Raw genomic sequence first — 19664 nt, 5'->3', positions numbered from 1 at the left:
CTGTGCATGAATGTAAGGAATGACACTGAATAGGAGTTTCAGAGTGGTCCCTGGACAGTAGCCTCAGTGGTACTGGAGATCTTTTGAGGAATATATATTCTTAGATTCTCACCACAATGCAGTGAGGGATTCTAGAGGCAAAGTCCCAGTAATTTTCAAATGCTTTTAATCCAGACACTTTAGCACAGCACCCTGGAGAAAGAGCCGTACCAAAGTATACTCTCATTATCCTTAAGACTGTATACTCATAGATGTTAGGGTGGAGAAGTACCAGTACAGCTCAGATCCTTCTTAAACAATTGCTTTAATAGGGCACGCATGCGCTCGCACACACACACACACAAACCCACAAACAAACAAACAAACAAACAAACAAAAAAGCAACTAAGAATCCTGCCGTGAGAATTCCTTTTAGTAAGGGGTGTAGTGATCAAGGGAAGGAAAGCACCAACAACAAAAAGTCATTTGTGCAGAGCCTTCCCATTGAGTAAAAGAGTAATGCAGTAAGCCCAGTGGAAGGGAAGCCACGGTGGCAAGCATATACTAGGGGCATGAACAGAATCAGTTCATAGGGAATGGGAAGCTCAGGTTTGGAGCAGAGGAATGATGTAACTAGAAACATCCTTTAGGAAGGGTGACTTTGGTGGATATAAAGGTGGGAAGAACTGAGAAGTGTGGCAGTTTTATTTAAACCAGCTCACTAGAAACAATCTAAAGGAAAGCTCAGATAGAAGCATTTCCCTGAAGGAATGACTGCAGGGTTTAAACTTTAGAAATATTTGGGTTAGGAGGGCAACAGAAAATACATCTAGAAAAAGCAAGATGCAAGCATCATGTACAAAACGTGGCCCATGGGCTTTTAAAATCAGCTCCTCTATGTAATAATAATTTTGGCTTCACACATTTTCAGAGTGAGAATGAACATTAAAACCCCCTAAGACATTATAAGAAGCATACTTTTATTTTCTCAGCTGGTATAGATGGCTTGTCCTGATATGTAGATCGGCCAAAATCTTCCGAAAGCTGCCCTATCAGCTCTGCTTCGCTCAGGTGCTATAACAAGAAAGGCTGTGTTAGGAAGACGCTGTGCTCTGTAAAAAGCATAGCACAGTATTCCCCACCCCACCCCCCTTGGTTGATATAGTTTAGCTACATTGTATTATCTAAAATCAAAAGCTAGCTTGATAAAGTGTATTCTTCATTTACAGATGCATTCCATCCCAGATGGAAGAGCAGGTCAGGAAGCCACTTAACTCTTTAAGGAGCTACTGGTAGTTAACACCTGGTCTACCAGGCATCAGAACACGGGAGGCTATTTTTCTCTAGTGGCATATCTACTGAGAAACTACCCATGCTCTAATGAATAATGAATAATGAACTCATGCAAGCAATGTTAACTCTACCTGATGGCTCATTAAAAATGAAATGGAGAAGAAAAGAAAATGGAGAAAAAAGAAAAGCACTTAAAGCAGTGTTAAGCATATAGCAGGTGATTAAAAATGCTGACTGGTGCCATCATGACAGGAAACTATGTATATTTAAGGCAATATAAAACTGCTAGAGTATTTCACACAGTTACTAAATACAATTCTAAATCAAATGTTAAAATAATATATTAACTCCTAATGATTGGTAATGCTGCTTAAAAAATAATAGTCTAGTAATAAATATAAGGAAACCACCAGTAAAATATATGTAAAAGAACAGAGGCCTCAGTCTTGAGTTACCACCAGAAATTGCCTCAGTACTAGGTTGTGTGTGATATGTGATCTTTTAAAAAGATCCTAATTTACACTATAGATTTCTGTTATCTATAAGTGTTAGGGAAATCTTATTTTCCAACCTTAGACTTTTCTTCAGGCTCTGGCAATAGTGGTTTTCCATCTTTATCCTGAAAATAAAATTAGAAATTTATTGGAGATAAAATAGAAAAATTTGCTTTCATGTCCCCTGTTATGTTAGTTTGAGGCAAGCCCAGGATGTAAGATGTAAGCTTATTTTTTTTATTATTATATTTGAGTAAATTAGTTTTAGATTTAATTTCTGTAAGTACCAACACAGGAATCTGTTCAAAAGCCCAAACACTTCTAAGGATGCTATCATTTATTTTTTATTACAAGTTACTGAAAAATTTATTGTTTGGTAAAGCAAAAAGATGTATAAAAAAACAAAATTAAAAACAAAGAAACAAAAAGACTTTTACAAGAATAGTACAATTGTGTCAATGGGTTGGTTTTGAGTATTTACTGTGTGTATGGGAGAGCAGGGTTAGTTCATTTCATATCCCATGGGTCCCAGGGCTCAAACTTAAGTAGTCAATCTTTGTAACAAGCATGTCTACCCACTAAGTCATCTCGCTACCCCTTCCTTAATAGAAGATTAAAGAAAAACCTTACTTTTAAGGAGCTGGGTATGTAGGATCAAGATTGTGATCCCAGCAGTTGGGAGCTAGAGGGGATTGGGAGCTCAAGGATAGCCTCCACTACCTACCTAATGAGTTGGGGGTGGGGATCAGGAGCTCAAGGACAGCCTCCACTACCTACTGAGTGAGTTGGGGGGGAGATCAGGAAGTCAAGGACAGCCTCCACTATCTACCGAGTGAGTTCCAGGGATCAGGAACTCAAGGACAGTCTCCACTACCTACCGAGGGAGTTAGGGGCTAGTCAAGGCTCCTTCGAAAGCCTGCCTCAATTCTCCAAATGCGGATGGGGATAAAAATCATTTTTGTATTTTAAACACTGTTTAAGTCTTGAACATGAAATTTCACAATTTAGGAAACGTTTTCTCCTCCTTCCAGTGAAATAGGTTAGAGCTTTAATGACTACTTTAGAAGTCCTGTTCTGCGGAAAGCTTACCATAGCTGGCTTTAACCTGTACTCAGAGGGGACTGTGTCCTCATCCTCACCACATTTCTCCTGCCTTTCTTCTTTTGATTTTGCCTGATGAAAATGAAGAGGAGAAAAAAGCAGCAGTAAGATGATATAATTAATAGAAACTGATGTCCCCTACTTCGTGTGCTACAGAACAACTCAGAATTGGGTTAAAGTATTTGGAATGCTCCCTAAACCACAAAGTGCAAGTCTGTGGAGAGCAGTTGTGAGAAGGTATTAGGATAGACTCCCCGCTTGGTTCAAGATTTAGGAAGCCATGGCACCCTTGAGAGTGTTGCCTCTCTGGCTAATAATCCTTCCTTAGCTCATTAACTTTGAAGGGTCACCAAAGTAAATAAACGTTCCTTGGAGGACAGTAAGCACAGGGCAGAAGTTAGCTGCAATTATTTTAATAGCTCCATATATGCCCAACAGGGCAGTTAGCTAAGGAGAGAGAAAAGTACATATCCAGTTCAGCACTGGGGGAAGCAGACAGTCATAAGTGTGGCTTCTTCGTGGAGAACTGGCTTTACCGATTTATAAAGGACTCCTTCCAACAGGACTTACTTCACAAGATCAGTGAACCAGGAGCAAACAGACACATCAGAAATAACTAGCTCTATAGTAGACTACTGTTTCTCCTCTATAGCGCCTGTAATGGAACCTTCAGGTGAGTGCTGTAACATCCCATGTATAAGGATTTGTATCTATCTCAAGGCAAGGGTTTATAATTCAGAACCTAAGGTAGCCGGCACAATAACTTTAGCAAATTCTGAGCCAACTCACTGCTCCCATCTTCACCTTAATCTCAGACTGGACTGGCTAATTTTTTGATTAAGTCTTAAAAATTTTCAAGCAATTTTAATCAGTCAGGCACTTTTTGTTCTGGGATTAGAATTGTATGTTGTTTAGAGTGGAAAGTTTTTTGCTTATTTTCGAACTTCAGATTTTACTCTGTTATTGTCAGTGGGAGTACTGATACGCAAAAATACTGCCCAACTCAGGGAGGTGTGCTGTGTCTAGTCCCTAAGGGGACTCCATGAATATCAAGGGTCATCCAAACAGGAAGATTGTCTCCATACTTCCAGGCTATGAGCAGATATACACATAGATGGATCTCTTTTTTCACCTCTTTGTTTGCTCCTTATGTTTTTAAAATGGCCACACCATACAAGACACCAAAGGAACAGAAGTTAGAACAAAAGGAAGTCCACCATACTGAAAACATGCTTGACCAGGTACACATACCTAAAAATCAGATGGCTTAAAAGGTATCACTGTAGGCAAAACAAAGTTTATGTGTTATAAGTGGGATTGGGTCTGTTCTCTGGAGACTTCCATTGTTTGTATAGGTGCTGCCTAATGTGGGAGGTGCTGGGATGGCCTGGACTCCGATAAGAAGCAAGGACTGTTGCAAGGCTTATCAAAACACAAGGCTATTCATTATGAATGATCACCCCCAGACTCGACGAATTAGCTCAAGAATTTAGAGGATTGGAAGAGCTTCTTATGAAATAGTTGTCGTTGAGGACTAGGAGAAAGGTCACCTGACATGTGGAAAGGTATTTTATTAGTGTTTTGGTACTCACTAGCTTCTAGGACAGTGAACACACTCCTATACATAATCTGGAGAGCAACGACATTACCCGTGGTGCTGCATGAGTTCCTTTTACATCACTGTTTTCCAATTATTCATCTGGGTTAGTGACTGGGTTAGTTAGACTATCCTGGTTCTCCTATTAGGTTTACACATTTTCACTCCATATATATGGAAAAAAAACTACATATATTTATATGTATGTGCATGTGTCTGTCTGTCTGTGTGTAGTCTTATTAAATTATTCTAATTATTATTCTAATTATTTATATAAAGCCTTGACAAAAGTGAAATCCATAGCCCCCAGGTGATAGATTCATGGCATAGAACCTCCTGGTCACACCCAGACTCCACCAAGACCACCATCCTTAGAGACAGCAGGCTCTGAGTAATGTGCACCTCACGGTATCTGGACCCATGTTCCCTTTCTTCTGAGCACATCACATGATCTTGAAGGGCAGGGATTGTTTCTCCGTCTCCCTTGTGTTCAGCATCATGAAGCTTCTCATGCCACACTGCAGCAGGGGAGCCCTCCCAAAAAGTAGAAGAGAGAAACTGGCCCATAATAGACCTGGGCCAATTCAGACTCAGGCAGAGTTCCTGGGAGTCAGGGAGACTGTCCTTGCCTGACAACTCAGAACAGGAAGTGACAGCAGAGTCAGGGCATTGTGACACGGCTACTTGCCAGCTCCTTTCCCTGAACTGATAGGGTAGTGCTCCTAAAGCCTTTGGTTGTCTCGCTCCAGGATTCCTGCTTTGTCAGATACAGGAGGTTTACTTCTGTCCTTTTCCTGAAATCACAACTTAATCATTACTTCTACCTGCTACAAGCTTGGACGGGCTTGCTAAGGGCTGGGAGGCTATGAGACAAATGTGCTGCACGTGTGTGTGAGCTCCAGTAAATAAGCAGTTGAGTGATTGCTGCTCAGTTTGTTTTAACCTGAGATGATTTGTCAATCTTCTTCCCCATAGTTATACAGAAGAAGGTTCATCACACTCTTCCATGATCACCTCCTTCCACAAGCACTCTTCTGAAAACACAAACTCACAATACCTAGCAAAAACAAATTTCACAGATTCTCACCTCAGCACTACTGTTATCTTGTTGCCTCCTTAGCTTTGAGAAAGCAGATTAGTGTTTCTTTCTTTTTCTCCCTGCACCCCATTCCTCCTTCTTTCCTGACAGGATCTCACATGCTCATAATTCTCCTACTTCGGCCTCCTAAGTTCTGGGATCACAGATGTATGCCAACATACTGAACGAAAAGGTTTTGCATTCTTGAAGTGCTGGATTCCAGCCCAGGTCCTTGCACAGGCCAAGTCAGCACCTGACCACTGAGCCTCACGCTCACTTTTCAAGCATTAACACAGTAGATGTTTTACATAAACACTGAAACATCTGCCGTGGTTTCTCACTGTCCAGAAATAAATACCTACATTTACCAGATCCTAAAAATGAGATAATGAAGAGTTGCTCATTTTCAATTCTATCAATGTAAAAGAATTCTCGTCCTGTGCCAGTGTTCAGCTTCATATATGAATTATAGGTCAGTACCTCTTTGACTTGGTCGTCTTCGCTAATGTGGCACTCAGGGTCTGGCTGCCGGCTGCCCAGTGACTCTGACAGGGCCTGCAGGGCTTCATCACTCATGACATCCTGTTAAAAGGGAAACAGTGCATAAAAACAAAACAGAAAATTCTTCAGTTTTAGAGTTTAGAGAATCCATATAATCATTTATTTGTTAAATATACATTTTAAATACAGAAGGTGAATTGTGGATTGGGAAATTACTAGAGAGGAAGCATTATTTGAAAATTACAAGAGGAAGAAAAAGGACTTACCGATGAATGAAAGCTTGGCCTAAGACACCAGACCTGTTCCTATAGCACAGCTAGAGGGTACACTCAAGACTTATTTTGCAAGTAAGATATATGATTATAATAAAAATGATATTACAAAAGACCCTGATCAAAATAAAAGCTGCAAGCAAGTAGACTTGCACAATCCTGTTTTTCTTTCTCTTTTTAAAAATGTGTTTGAAATGTCTTCTGAAAGCTCGGCCCTTCAGCAAAACAGCTGAGTTCAAGTAACCGTGAAAGCTGAAGCGGCCTCTGAAGACAATGTCAGGGCTCTGAGAACTCCCACTGCCAGGGCGTGGTGCTCCTCACAGCTCTCCCAGCCATTGAGATAAAAATAAACTATTCCCTCCAGCAGGGCCGAAGCAGAGGCAGCCCTGATAGAAATGGCCCTTAGCATTATCAGCACCCCTCACACAGGGCACACGTGCCCACATCCAGCCTGGAGCTGCAGGATCAACCCTGAAGACAGAGTTCGGTTACAGCTTGTTGCTGAGGCAGCAGAAACAGCTTTGCTGACATCCCTAAAATGACCCACAAAGCTCCCTTGAGGAACTCAAGTCTAAGATTCCATGTTTCAAGAGTTGTGTCTGTCTCTGTGTTACAACATGAGATGGTCTTGTATGACAATAGTAAAGGTTATGCTCTAAAATTATTCATAACTAAGCAAAATCAGGCAAATAACTGTTGTCATCTGGGCTCTGGCTATTTAAGGAAGAGCGTACCTCTTCCACCTTCCTTTTCTTCTCCTGGGGAGGAACAGCACTTCTGGTCACTCCAGCAGACTGAGCTTTAGAAACCTCACCTGTAGATTTCTGAAAAAGAAAATACAACAGATATTTATAGATGATGGAAGTTCAATTGTTATAAACAGAACTAAAATACTATTTTTACATCCAAGACACTTTCTAGCAGAGGCTTCCTTAACAGAGCTAAAAACAATACCTCTTCCTTAGCTTGTTTTTCAGTCGGAGAACTACAGGTGAAGTCAGAAGACAAGGCGTCTATAGCATCATCAGGTCCCATGGGTTTCTAGAGAAAAGAGCACAGAATAACTCCTAATTGCCAAACTAGAGATTACGAGACTTGCAAAGAAACATTTTTTTTGCATTCCTTAGATACCAAATGAAAAACATTAACGAAATAACTCAGAAGGAGGCCATGTTTGGAAGGGAGTGGGTGGCTTCTCCTTTTCCCTCCTTCTAACCAAGTTACATGTGGTTATATGTGCTCGCCATACTAATAATTATCAGTATTTGCTATATCCTTTTATCTTCTTGACCCCATCACTCCATACATATACATGGCCAAGGAACAGTGAAACAGCCCCATGCCTACCTTTTTTTCTAGAAACAGAAAAGAAACATTATCTGATTAAGAGATTGGTGTGGTAATCATCTTCAGATACAGAATTGTTCGGGCTTTTTCATTGTGTTTTGTCTGATCCTGGAGATTGAACCCAGAGTTTTGGGCACACCAAACAAGTACGCTGCCACTGAGCTATATCCCCAGATAACATTTTACTTTTGATTTTGTGACAGAGTATAATTTACCCAGGCTGCCATGAACTCAGCCTCCTAAATAACTGGGATTACAGAACGGCATCACCAAACCCAGTTTGGGACTGGTAGTTCTATACCCCCAAAGGAAGATACACCGCATTGATACAGATCTGAAAATACATGAACACAAACTCACAGGGGAGTCTGAAGGAGGTCCTGTGATTCCTTCCTTTTTCTGAAACAAAAATGAAAAAAAGCGAGAAGTCAAAATTAATTCTTCTGATTGATAAAATGTATTCTCAGTCTATTATGAACTAAACTGTGTAATTTCCCACGGATATGCTGAAGTTACAAAGAACCTCAGAATGGTATCTTATGGGACACAGGATCTCTAAATAAGAAATTCAGTAAAGCTAGGTCATTAGTGGGGATCCTTATCAAGTGAAACTCATGTCCTTATGAAGAGAGCAAACTGAGGCCCAGAGCAACCGAGGGAAGGCGATGTGAAAGGACTCGGGCAGAAGATAGCCATCAACAAGCCTAGCAAACAGGCCTGGAAGAAGCTGCCTCTCAGAGACCTTGAAGAAGCCAGCTATCCCAGAGCCTAACTGTGACTTGCAGACTCTGGAAACAGCAGATGACACATTTTTCTTGCTTAAGCTATCCAGTTTGTAATACATTGTCAGGGATGTTCTAAAAGGTTAGCACACTTTTTATTAACCACTGTATATGCCCCATTCAACTTTCTAAACTTTGGTATTGATAGGAAATTATCTTCCAAGAAAGAAATAAAAGTAGAAGAAAACTTACAGCCAGAAGTTCCCTGTACTCTGGAGGAATAGTTCCTTCTCTTATACCAAGTGGCTCCAGGTAGGTAGAATCCATTGGATCCTAGAATTAAATCACACATGAAGATTGATTATGCCATTAATATGCTGACAATGATATATAAAATAAAAGGATATGCCAATACTAATTTTTTTGTAACTATTGAGATGAAAATAAATCATTAAGAAGCTAAAACTGAACATGCCCCAAAAGTTCTTCCGGTATGCTAACAATTATTTAGTTAGTCTTACAGATAGCACATTGCTCTTTAAGTCCATCATTTCCACCATTTTCTCTGTGTTTTTTATCCTTCATAAACTCTAGAAGTAAAACTTTGTTACATTTTAAAATATTTTCATCTCATCTATGGTTTATTTCTTATACCATGATAAATGTAATTTTATCAATTTTTAGACATTAAAGTGGATCATAGTTTAAAAATATTATTCTGCATGTGGGATTATTCATAAACATTATACACCATAACTTTGCATGTTTCTAATGCCATATAAATAATATAATTTTGTTGGTCTGGTTTATTCAAAATTATGGCTTTGTATTATATCCATGTTGATGAATAAGGAAGCCACTTTCCCTTTAGAAAGCACTGAGTAGCTCCCTATATTCTGTTAACTATATTGTTTCCAAATGTTCTGCCAGCTATGCTTCTTGCAGAACACACTGGCAAAGCTCCTAGGCTCTCCCTGGAAGGGACCTATGACTGAAAGGGACACTTATTTTTAGTATCTAGTGCCTTAGTTGAGTTGTCTGACTTTCAAACTTTTGGAAGTCTGGTCATACAAATGGCACCACACCATGCTTTAAGTCATTTTCCTAATTCCCTGGTGAATGTTATTTGCTCATTGTCCAAACAACTTCTTAATTTTCTTCTGAGTTGTCTTTTTCTCTGGTTTTCTATTTATTGTAAATTGTAGAAACAAATATTTAATGGTATCTATTGAAAATGTTTTCATCTAATTAACAACATTTTTAATATCAGGAAACAAAATTATATTACTTTTTGGAAAGTAAGAATAGATTAACTCAGATTATAAGGATATAAAACTCAAAATAAGTTCAAGTGCACTACATCAAATCTAAAGGACATAAAAGAAGACTTTCTGAGCGAGTCAGGGAGAGTCCTAGCACCATCAGATATTTTCTGAGCCAATGAAATTGTGTAGCTGTCACAAGGCAGACTGTTTCCATGCTGACCACTAACTTTTGGTTTCTATTATCAATGTTGATACCATCCTGCTTCTACATATTCAACAGAATATGATATGTCCTCCTATACTTAACAGTCACAGCTTCATGTGCTTGCCTATCCACTGAAGATGAATTCTTACTGGCTTCCAATTACATACCAAAACTTCTGGTCCAGTGTACCATGAATCATCTTTGCTAGTTTCTTCAGGTTCCCCTAAAGTGTCTATCAGGTCATCTAAAGCATCCATGTCTGACTGGAAAGGAAATAGAAAGAATGTAAATGTTATTTGGTAGATATATTGCCCTTGATTTTTAACTACAAAAATTTATCAGGTACTGTAACTTTTCCAAAAAGAGTTAAAACTCAGCCCATTTTTATTATGAAGATACAGAGTCCAGATTCTAAGTTGGAAAGATAAAAGGCTACATTCAGGTAAGAATCACCATTTCAAAATGTACCAAGTCATTAATTACAGCAACAAATTTATTAGTTCACAATGGCTATCAAGTCAAGATACTGACAGTAAAAACCGAAAAAGAAAAACAAATGCAAGAATTAGCCACTTGGTACTTGTTGCTTTTCATTCCCCCACTCTCACGTTTCATAGTACATAATCTGTAGACAGCATGTCTTCCAAATAGAAGCTATTTTTAAAAATGAATTCTCCTGCGTTTTTCCATTTCTTTATGAGCATTGTTGTTGCTCACTTGCTTGCCCAAAGATAGCTCTGAAGAGAAATCATTTGAGATCAATGGTAAAATATATATGAACTGTCAGTTTAGTTTGAAACATGAACTCAGCATGTTAATGAGAAGTATCTACCACCTTGCTTTGTAGTTATGGATAACTCAGAATGGACAGGCACCTGAAATGGAAAGACCCTCACTGCAGACTAAACATGTCACTGAACATGACCACATTCCCACGATGGTTTTAGGACTCATCACTATTGATATAAGTAATAGAAATTAGGGTCTACTAACTTTGGACTATTTTTCCTTTTTAAGTTACTGTTGGTATTTCTTGGAGAGAGGATAGAATTCAAAAAAGTACCTTATATTCTTTACCAATACAGAATAGTTAGACAGTACCTTATATTCTTTACCAATACGGAATACTTAGAGAGGTAATACTTAACTCTCAAGCTGTCCCTACTCTACAACCAAGTGACGGGCAAAGTCAAGTCTTAATCAGTTATGATGTTGCTAAAGAACACATTTTAAAAATAGAAACTATTAATAAGCTCAGTGTATTGGAACTAGAGTTTCAAACAGGCTTTTATCATGAAATGGTACAAACAGTGTGAAGGCCTCACTTTCAACTTGGTCATAATTTCTTTAAACTCAAAGTCATTAAATTTTTGCTTTAAAATCACAAGACATCAGACTGAGACAAGCAGCAGAGGACAAATGTCTGATGAAGAACTGATGTGATGTCCATACCTTGTCAGATGGCTTGTTTACTTTGGACTCCACTGGTGAAGCTGGTGTTAATGATTTCTTTTCTTTTTTCTAGTGGGAATTTAGAAGGACTTTAAAAACTTTCATATACCTTTATGAAACAACTTTATGACACATTTAAGATGAATTATTCAAATGTAATAGCTTAGATCATGTACTAGTCCCCTAATCTGCTCTGGAGAGCAATGTTGCATGTTTCAGAACTAACTATAAATGTGAAGCCTATTTAGTGATGTGAAAGAGAGTATGTATGTATCTGATTTGTGATAAAAGGCTTTCCTTATAGAAAGGCAATTAAAATATTGTTTGGTATATGAAAGAGATAGAGATGGAAGAAAAGAAAGAAAGGGAGGGAAAGGAAGCAGAGGGGGATAGGAAGGAAAAGATTGAGAGAGGAAAAAGAAGGAAGATAAAGGAGATGAGGCAACTTTCCATGGGTTGCAGAGCAAGGAACAAAGCCATGATCTGTATCAGGACTGCCTGGCCTTTATTCACCATACTTGTCCTGGGCCTTTCAACCCTCCAAGTTCTTTCTGAAATTGCTTCTTGTAGCCACTGTTCCCTGGGTCTTCGCATCAACTCATCAAGACCACTGTGTTGCTTGCCTTGGTATATCCTTGTTCTTTCCTTGATTTTCCTCTCTCATCATTAATTACCATACTTCCTCTCAAAGACAGCTAGTAACTTTCCTACCTGTAGCATCCTGCCTCTGTTCAGACATGATTTCTGAAGATGTCAGCTCACATCCCTCAACCTACCATAGCAAAGCAACATTCTGATTCTGCTGCTGGGTTTGTGCCCTTGTCTTGGCACCTTGGGTCTCTTGCTTGTTTCCAATGGCACACATTCTGTATGTTCCTGATTTGTGATGATGATCTATCCCAAATCTTCTAGGGCCAGGGACTAAACTTTTGGCAGGGATTATATGGATGAGGCTTCATTCACTTAGGAAGCATCAACTTTGGGAAGCAGATCCCAGGTTGCCTGCATTTGTACACCAGCAGTGACATGCATGGCTGCTTAAAATGTTGCAGTCACTTGCGCTATTCCTTGGTTTCACAGTGATGATGTGAGGACAGTGATGTTACCTAACTAGGGGATGTGAGGATTGTGTTGACGATACTTGACAAGCACAATGTAAGTACTTGCATACAACTAAAGACTAATAATCAACTGCTACGACTTTGGTGTTGAAATCCCTGTTATGTACAAGCTGTGATCTGGGATCTGAGCCACCTTTGGGGAGTCAGTTACCACTTTGTGTAGAGACATTCACACACCTTCCTATTCCTTCTGTCAGCACAATCTCTTCCTTTTTCTCTCTTCATTCTCTCCCTTCCCTCATCTCTCTCTGTCCTCCCTTCTTCTGTGCACCAAACAATAGTTTGCTACACATTCCCTCTTAGCCTGTCATAAACTTCAATTAAGTGTAGCCCGAACTAGGCACCCTTTCCTCCACATGAAGTCTATGAGCTTCTCGGCCTTTCAAGGGTAACCAGAGGTTCTGGGACAGCACTGCAAGGCCTCCACTCCACTCCTAAGGAGGCACGTGCTCACAGTTGACCCTGGGTGTGGACCACACAGTGACAACTTCCAAAAGCTTTGTGTTGCAGCATCTGTCTTGCCTTACTTAGGTGTAATCAGTGTACTCAGGCCAGATTCTGAAGTCCCAGAACACTGTATTTTACTTTACTTCTGCCCTCGTTGGCCAACTCCCTCTAAAACCTGAAGACTTCACCTCTGCAATAACTTTGATTAGCTCCCAGTTTTTTCCTCTATTCTAGCTCTTAGCCACACTACATAATGACTCACTAGTACCTTTGAACAGCCCCCAGCAACCTTTATCCCCGTTACTACCAACATGCTCCACAGCATTCTCTTGAGCAGCCTTAACCTGTCCTTCTGGTCTTACTGCTGCCTCTGGACTCTGCCTTCTGACACTGGAATGTGTTTGTGCCCAGAACTCATGTGACAATTGGCAATACCCTGAAGCCTTTGTGAACCTGGAATCCCGGCTGTCCTTCCATGCCTACCTCAAATGTCTCTGCTCTCTCAAAGTGCTATGGTTTCCCCAAGTAAGATGAAATCTACCCTTTCCTTACAAAATATCTCTCTTTAGGAGCCTCTCTTATTCTGCCTTGAGTTAAAGTTCCTCTACTTCAACACTAGATGGGCTAGCCTGTAACTAGGGCATTCTTTTCCTTTGTTTGTTTAAGAACAGGGTTTCTCTGTAGCTTTGGAGCCTGTCCTGGAACTAGCTCTTATAGACCAGGCTGATCTTGACTCCCAAAGATCTGCCTGCCTCTGCCTCTCCAGTGCTGGGATTAAAGGCGTGCGCCACTAATGCCCAGAAGCTAGTACATTCTCAGTCAATTATAACGCCATATATGAAATTAAGACAGATCTGATTAATTTGGGACAGAATCAGGAGTAATCAAATAAAATAACTTATGGAAAGTTTCAGAATCAAGCCAATGTATAACAGAATTCTATGCAAACTTTTCTTAGTGGGATCATTTAGCTTTTACTGATGACTTGGGCTGGTTTATATGCAGAATCAAACCTCAAATTTTGAATACATTCATTTAGTCTAGCCTAAACTAGGCACCCTTATCTCACATGAATTCTACAAGCTTTTCAACCTTTCAAAGGAAACCAGAGGCTTAGGGGCAGCACTCATGAGGAGTTGTAACATATCCAAACTTGACCTGAAATCTACTCATTTTCATATTAGTTCATTACAACCACGGTGATAAGATCATTCCAGGTAATGGTGGGTCCTGACCAAATATACAAGCAATTTATTGCAAAAGCCCTCATATGTGAGTGTTTCTACTTAAAAGTTTCTGTGAGCTTGGTTAAAGTAATGTGCATGATATCCCAAGATACCATATAGCAAGATGTTTCAGGGCATGTGTCACACTTTTTATTTTGTCTGAGACTTTAGGACTGGCAACTGGAGCTCCTCCAAGGTGCAAAGGCAGGCTTCCTGGTTTGGCCAGTACATCTACACTCGTGATGTGAAGGCTTGCCATGCTATCCACTCACACCCTTGCTGTAACTGACTTAGTGGTAAGACTGCTAATGGAAACATTCTAAGGTAAGTATAATACGTACCTAAGCATTAATGTTTTATGATCTTGACTTCATGCCTGTGAGTCTAGAAGGCAGGGCCTGAACCAACTTACATTTTAATTTCTTTGGCATTGATACCATTATATGCCAGGTGCCCAATAAGTATTTAATGGATGCACACATTTCAAAACTATTTTAGTTTTGAAAACTACTTACTATTTTAGTCTTTAGTACTACAGATTCTGAAAACATATGTTCTTCTTCACAAAAATTCATACAGAGTGCCTATTATTTCTGTCTTCTGTGTGCTTCTTAGAACAGAAGTCTGACATAAAAGATCATGTTACATCTGAATGTGTACTCACCTTGTCATCTGCCTTCTCCGATGCTGCAGTCACAGTCACACCAGCAGCCACACCCTCACCAGCAGCAGAAGGAACACCTTGTGATTTTGTCTGAGCAAAGACAGAAGAGTGACAGGACTAAGTAAGCACCTTTGACTATGACCAAGAGCGTGAGTTTCAGATGTCACCAACACCTGACAGTTTGCTTTCATGGATCCACTGTTGAAAACATTTGCTAGCTTTTTCTGCATGTAGTGCAATGCTGGGCACAGCACAGGGGTGGGCTCGAGCCTCCAGTGTTCATTCAGGGCAGACAGATGTGAAAACACCATTGCCCCTGACCAATGAGCTCAGTGTGCTGTGCTGAACTGGAGCCCACAAATGAGCTGGGGTTGCCCCTGTCAGCTGCTCTCATCTAAACCCAGTTCTCCACATAGTTTGACTTCTAAGAGAAGCTACGAATTGGGATTTTACGTGAAATGTCCTGGTATCTTTTACGTGAAATGTCCTGGTATCTTTTGCCAGTACCTAATTAAAAATAATTTTGAGCCTGTTAGAAATAATTTTCAACAATATTGTTAGCCAAACCAAAAACCCATGTTCTTGTATTTAACTCCTGAATCATATATTTGTGAACTCTGATATCTGATATAAAATGCATTGTAAACTGGGCCGGCCTAGTATTATCTTCCAAAATGCTCTCAATGAGAAACGTCTCATAGATATTTCTTTTTCTAAGGGCAAAGTGCCTCTAACTCAGAATTGATTCCTGAGTTTATGTTTCATGAATTCATGTCTTATGATGCAAAATAAGCATGAGGACTTCTGTATAAAGAAGCAGAAGTAGTTCCTTGCTCATATTCTCCCTCCTTCTGCTCTTCATCTGGGCCTTGGGAGCTCAGTCCAGTGCTCCATTGTGGGTCTCTGTCTCTATCTCCATCCATCGCCAGATGAAGGTTCTATGGTGATATGCAAAATATTCATCAGTGTGGCTATGGGAGAAGGCCAGTTCAGGCGCCCTCTCCTCTGCTGTCCAAGGACCTAGCTGGGGAAATCCCCTTGGACACCTGGGAACCCCTCTAGAGCCAAGTCTCTTGCCAACCCTAAAATGGCTCCCTTAGTTAAGATATTTTCTTCCCTGCTCCCATATCCACCCTTCCTCCATCTCAACCATCCCTTTCCCCCAAGCTCTCCCCAATTCTCCCCTTCTCCTTTTTCTCTCTCCCCATCCCCCCAACCCACCCGCACCCCCGTGCTCCCAGCTTTTTCCTAGTGATCTTGTCTACTTCCAAAATCCAAGAGGATAAATATACATTTTTCTTTGGGTTCACCTTTCTATTTAGCTTCTCTAGGATCACGAACTATAGGCTCAATGTCCTTTGTTTATGGCTAGAATCCAGTTATGAGTGAGTACATACCATATTCCTCTCTTTGGATCTGGGTTATCTCACTTAGTAAAGTGTTTTCTATTTCCATCCATTTGCATGCAAAGTCAGGACCATGAGAGGTGCGCCCACCCACGGAGACAGTGTGACTGATCTAATGGGAACTCACCAAGGCCAGCTGAACTGGGATTGAACAAGCATGTGATCAAACCTGACTCTCTGAATATTGCTGACGATGAGGGCGGACTGAGAAGCCAATGAAAATGACACTGGGTTTTGATTCTACTGCATGTACTGGCTTTTTGGGAGCCTAGTCTGTTTGGATGAACACCTTCCTAGACCTGGATGGAGAGGGGAGGGCCTTGGACTTCCCACAGGGCAGGGCAGTTCTCTTAGGACTGGAGAGGGATGGGGAGGGGGAATGGGGGAGTGGGAGGGAAATGAGAGGATTGGAGGAGGTGGAAATTTTTAATAAATAAATAAAAAAAAAGAAGCAGAGGGAGTCAGTCATGCTGTAATCCCAGATGCTTTGAAGGTTGAGGAGGAAATTATTTGAGTCCATAGATTCAAGCATAGATTGAGTAACACAGAGAGAGAGACAGACAGACAGAATGATGGACACAGAAACAGAGAAAGAGAGAGCGCAAATATGAACAAGTGAACGAGATTGTAGGGCATTTGCAATCGTTCGCTGACCCAAGTTTAGAGGGGACTAGGAAACAGCCTTATTTCAAACTTTCTGGTTTGGAGACAGAAAAGTCTGCTCTCCTGTTGTCATGATGGTCACCATGTGCAGAATGAGAAGGTTGGACAGTGCATTTCTCTAAATCTATCTGCATGCCTTTCTCAGGCACATAATTCTCCATAATTCCATATTCCAACAATTGCATCTTGCAAAACCAGGGCAACAACAGTTCTAAATCGTTACAATACCAACTGCATCCAGTTCAACCCCACAGATTCAGTCTGTGATATTAGATAGTTGATATTAGTGGCTACATATTTATCAAGCTCACCTTTGGTTCTGTTGATTTCTCTGACACAATCTTCTCATTTGATCTGGAAACTTCTTTTTCTTTATGAGCATGTTTACTTCCTGTATCTGATGCATGCTTTGGAAAATTTGGGGGCTGAAAGTACACATATATTATTAACATGATGGTGGTTTAAATCAGTTCAGATATTTTTCTTTATAGAATGAGGGCTGTGCTTTTTGCAGTTTTGTATTGCACAAATATCAGTTAGTGTGAGGTAAATGCCATTGTAATTTTTTTTAAGAGAGGATTTCTATGTGTAGCCTTGGCTGTCCTGGAACTAGCTCTTTAGACCAGACTGGCCTCAAACTCACAAAGATCCGTGTGCACCACCACCATCATACTTTAGGTACAAAATCTGAAATACTGCAAATCTTCCCAAAACTTTCATTAAGAATCACTGACTATGCCAGGTGATGGTGGCACATGCCTTTAATCTCAGCACTTGGGAAGCAGATGCTTGGAGATCTCTATGAGTTCAAGGCCAGCCTGGCCTATAGAGCTAGTTCCATGACAGTCAAGGCTATACAGAAAGACCTTATCTCAGAGGGAGTGGGGGAACAGTGAACATTGCTATGGCCACATAATGGTTCTGGGTCAGCTGAGGAAACAAGCCTGTCTCATAACAGAAATTGATATACACGATCAAATCCTAGCTAACAGCATTTATCTTTCTCATGAGCCACAGATGGCTCTTAATTTCAAATAAGTAAAAAATAAATTAATGTGTTAGAATATACTATTTTTATAATTATAAGGTGGCCCACAAACACAATTTGGGCTAACCCACTCTGTCCTCAGGAGAAACTCCAGGCATATACTGTAGTCATCAATGACCTGCCAACAGTCTCCATTAGTTACAATCACCAGCAAGGGAAAACTGGGTCTTTAAGATGTCTCCAAAGACACACATTCCTCTAACCTCTGAGCTGCTTTGCACATCCCCTAAGATTGATCAGTAGTTGTCAGGCAACCTACAATGGCATCAAAAGATTAAGGTGAGCACTAAGTTCGCTGAGCTGAGTTTGCTGTGCTCTCTGCCACTCATTCATTTTGAAAAGTCTCTGTCCATAGGAGACGAAATATAGGCACATCCCCTAAGGGCCAATTCTTTTGACATTTGGTAGAAAACCCACAAACATTGAAATATGAAACAAAGACAATTTTCACCTACTTGCTCTAAAATCCCTTATGCAAAGGCTGAAGGCAGGGGTCCGCTGATAGGCCTTTTTTTTTCCTTTTTTTTTTTAATTGAAAAAAAAAATTTTTCCCGCTTCCTCCCCGCCTCCCAATTCCCTCCCCCTCCTCCCAGCCCCCTCCCCCTCCCCCCACTCCTCTTCTCCTCCCTCTCCAGTCCCAAGAGCAGTCAGGGTTCCCTGCCCTGTGGAAAGTTCAAGGTGCTCCCCCCTCCATCCAGGTCTAGTAAGGTGAACATTCAAACTGTCTAGACTCCCACAAAGCCAGAACATGAAGTAGGATCAAAACCCGCTGATAGGCTTTTTACAGCATCAGATAAGCCTTCCTTATTCACCCCATGGCCCTATCTATATCTGTGCTTCCAATATTTCACTCAGTTCTCTGCCCTACAGAAAACCTTAGGGTCTTATCTAAGTATTTGCTTAAATAGTTGAAAGAATGAAATGCAGCACTGCACTGAAGAGAAAGATGTGTTGCTGTTGGTACTCTGGAATCCACATTACTGTGAAGGCAGAAAGACTTTCAGATTGGACAGCCAAGCATCAGGGAAGCAACAATAGCTGTTCACAGGACAAAGATCCTGAGTGATTCATGACATCTCCACCATCCCAGAGAAGACTGTCTCTAAAGATCTAGGGACAGGTTCAGCACACTGTTCCTAGTGTTTCAAGGTACCTATGACCTTTGTCCTTTTAAAATTATTAGTGCATGCATGCATGTGAGTGTACATGTGTGTGCATGAATATGTGCTGTGTATGTTATATGTGTATGCACGTATGTGCACAAGTTGAGTGCATGTGTGTAAGTATGTGTATAGGTGCATGCATGTACATGAGTATTTGTGTATGTGTGTGTATATTTGTGTGTGCACATGTATGCTTGCACAAGCATGTGCCATGGTGGAGTAATAGAAGTTAAAAGGCAACTTTCAGGAATTGGTTTTCTCTTTCAGCTGTTGGTTCTGGGGGTTGAACTCGGGTCGTCAAGCTTACATAGCAAGCACCTTTAATTCCCAGACTATTTTCTCTGCTTGACCTTCCCTCCTTCATTACTTTCTTTAAAAAAATATTGATTAAAATCTAGATTTGAATAAAACAACTTGTGAAATACTTTTGTCTATAAATACTGTATATCTTATTATCAATGCATGAAATTAATGTGGTAAATATTTTATATGTATTCTATGGATTTATATTCAGCAGAATAGTCAAAGTTATTTAAATTAGCTGACAAATTCCTTTACCCATATAGGAAACAACTCATTCATTATTATTAAAAAAGGGTCAGAATAATTCACTCAGACTT

At 40.3% G+C, this 19664-nt stretch overlaps 1 protein-coding gene across 5 annotated transcripts in view; it reads right to left on the bottom strand.

Moving 5' to 3' along the window:
* The window catches only part of Cast (calpastatin), a 113593-nt gene that overhangs the window by 33121 nt on the left and 60808 nt on the right, over window positions 1-19664 (bottom strand). For all 5 annotated transcript variants that reach the window (XM_057789641.1, XM_057789643.1, XM_057789642.1 and 2 more), the window contains 12 exons: window positions 17145-17258; window positions 14765-14854; window positions 11307-11375; window positions 10022-10117; window positions 8637-8717; window positions 8023-8061; window positions 7270-7356; window positions 7050-7139; window positions 6023-6124; window positions 2856-2939; window positions 1844-1891; window positions 958-1053 (listed from right to left, as the gene is read on the bottom strand). In XM_057789641.1, the coding sequence (XP_057645624.1) occupies window positions 958-1053; window positions 1844-1891; window positions 2856-2939; window positions 6023-6124; window positions 7050-7139; window positions 7270-7356; window positions 8023-8061; window positions 8637-8717; window positions 10022-10117; window positions 11307-11375; window positions 14765-14854; window positions 17145-17258 (996 nt within the window). The remainder of the gene's footprint in view (window positions 1-957; window positions 1054-1843; window positions 1892-2855; window positions 2940-6022; window positions 6125-7049; window positions 7140-7269; window positions 7357-8022; window positions 8062-8636; window positions 8718-10021; window positions 10118-11306; window positions 11376-14764; window positions 14855-17144; window positions 17259-19664) is intronic.

Source organism: Chionomys nivalis, chromosome 15 (assembly GCF_950005125.1).
Source record: "Chionomys nivalis chromosome 15, mChiNiv1.1, whole genome shotgun sequence".
Taxonomy (NCBI): Eukaryota; Metazoa; Chordata; class Mammalia; order Rodentia; family Cricetidae; genus Chionomys; species Chionomys nivalis.
This window is presented reverse-complemented; position numbering and strand designations above follow the sequence as displayed.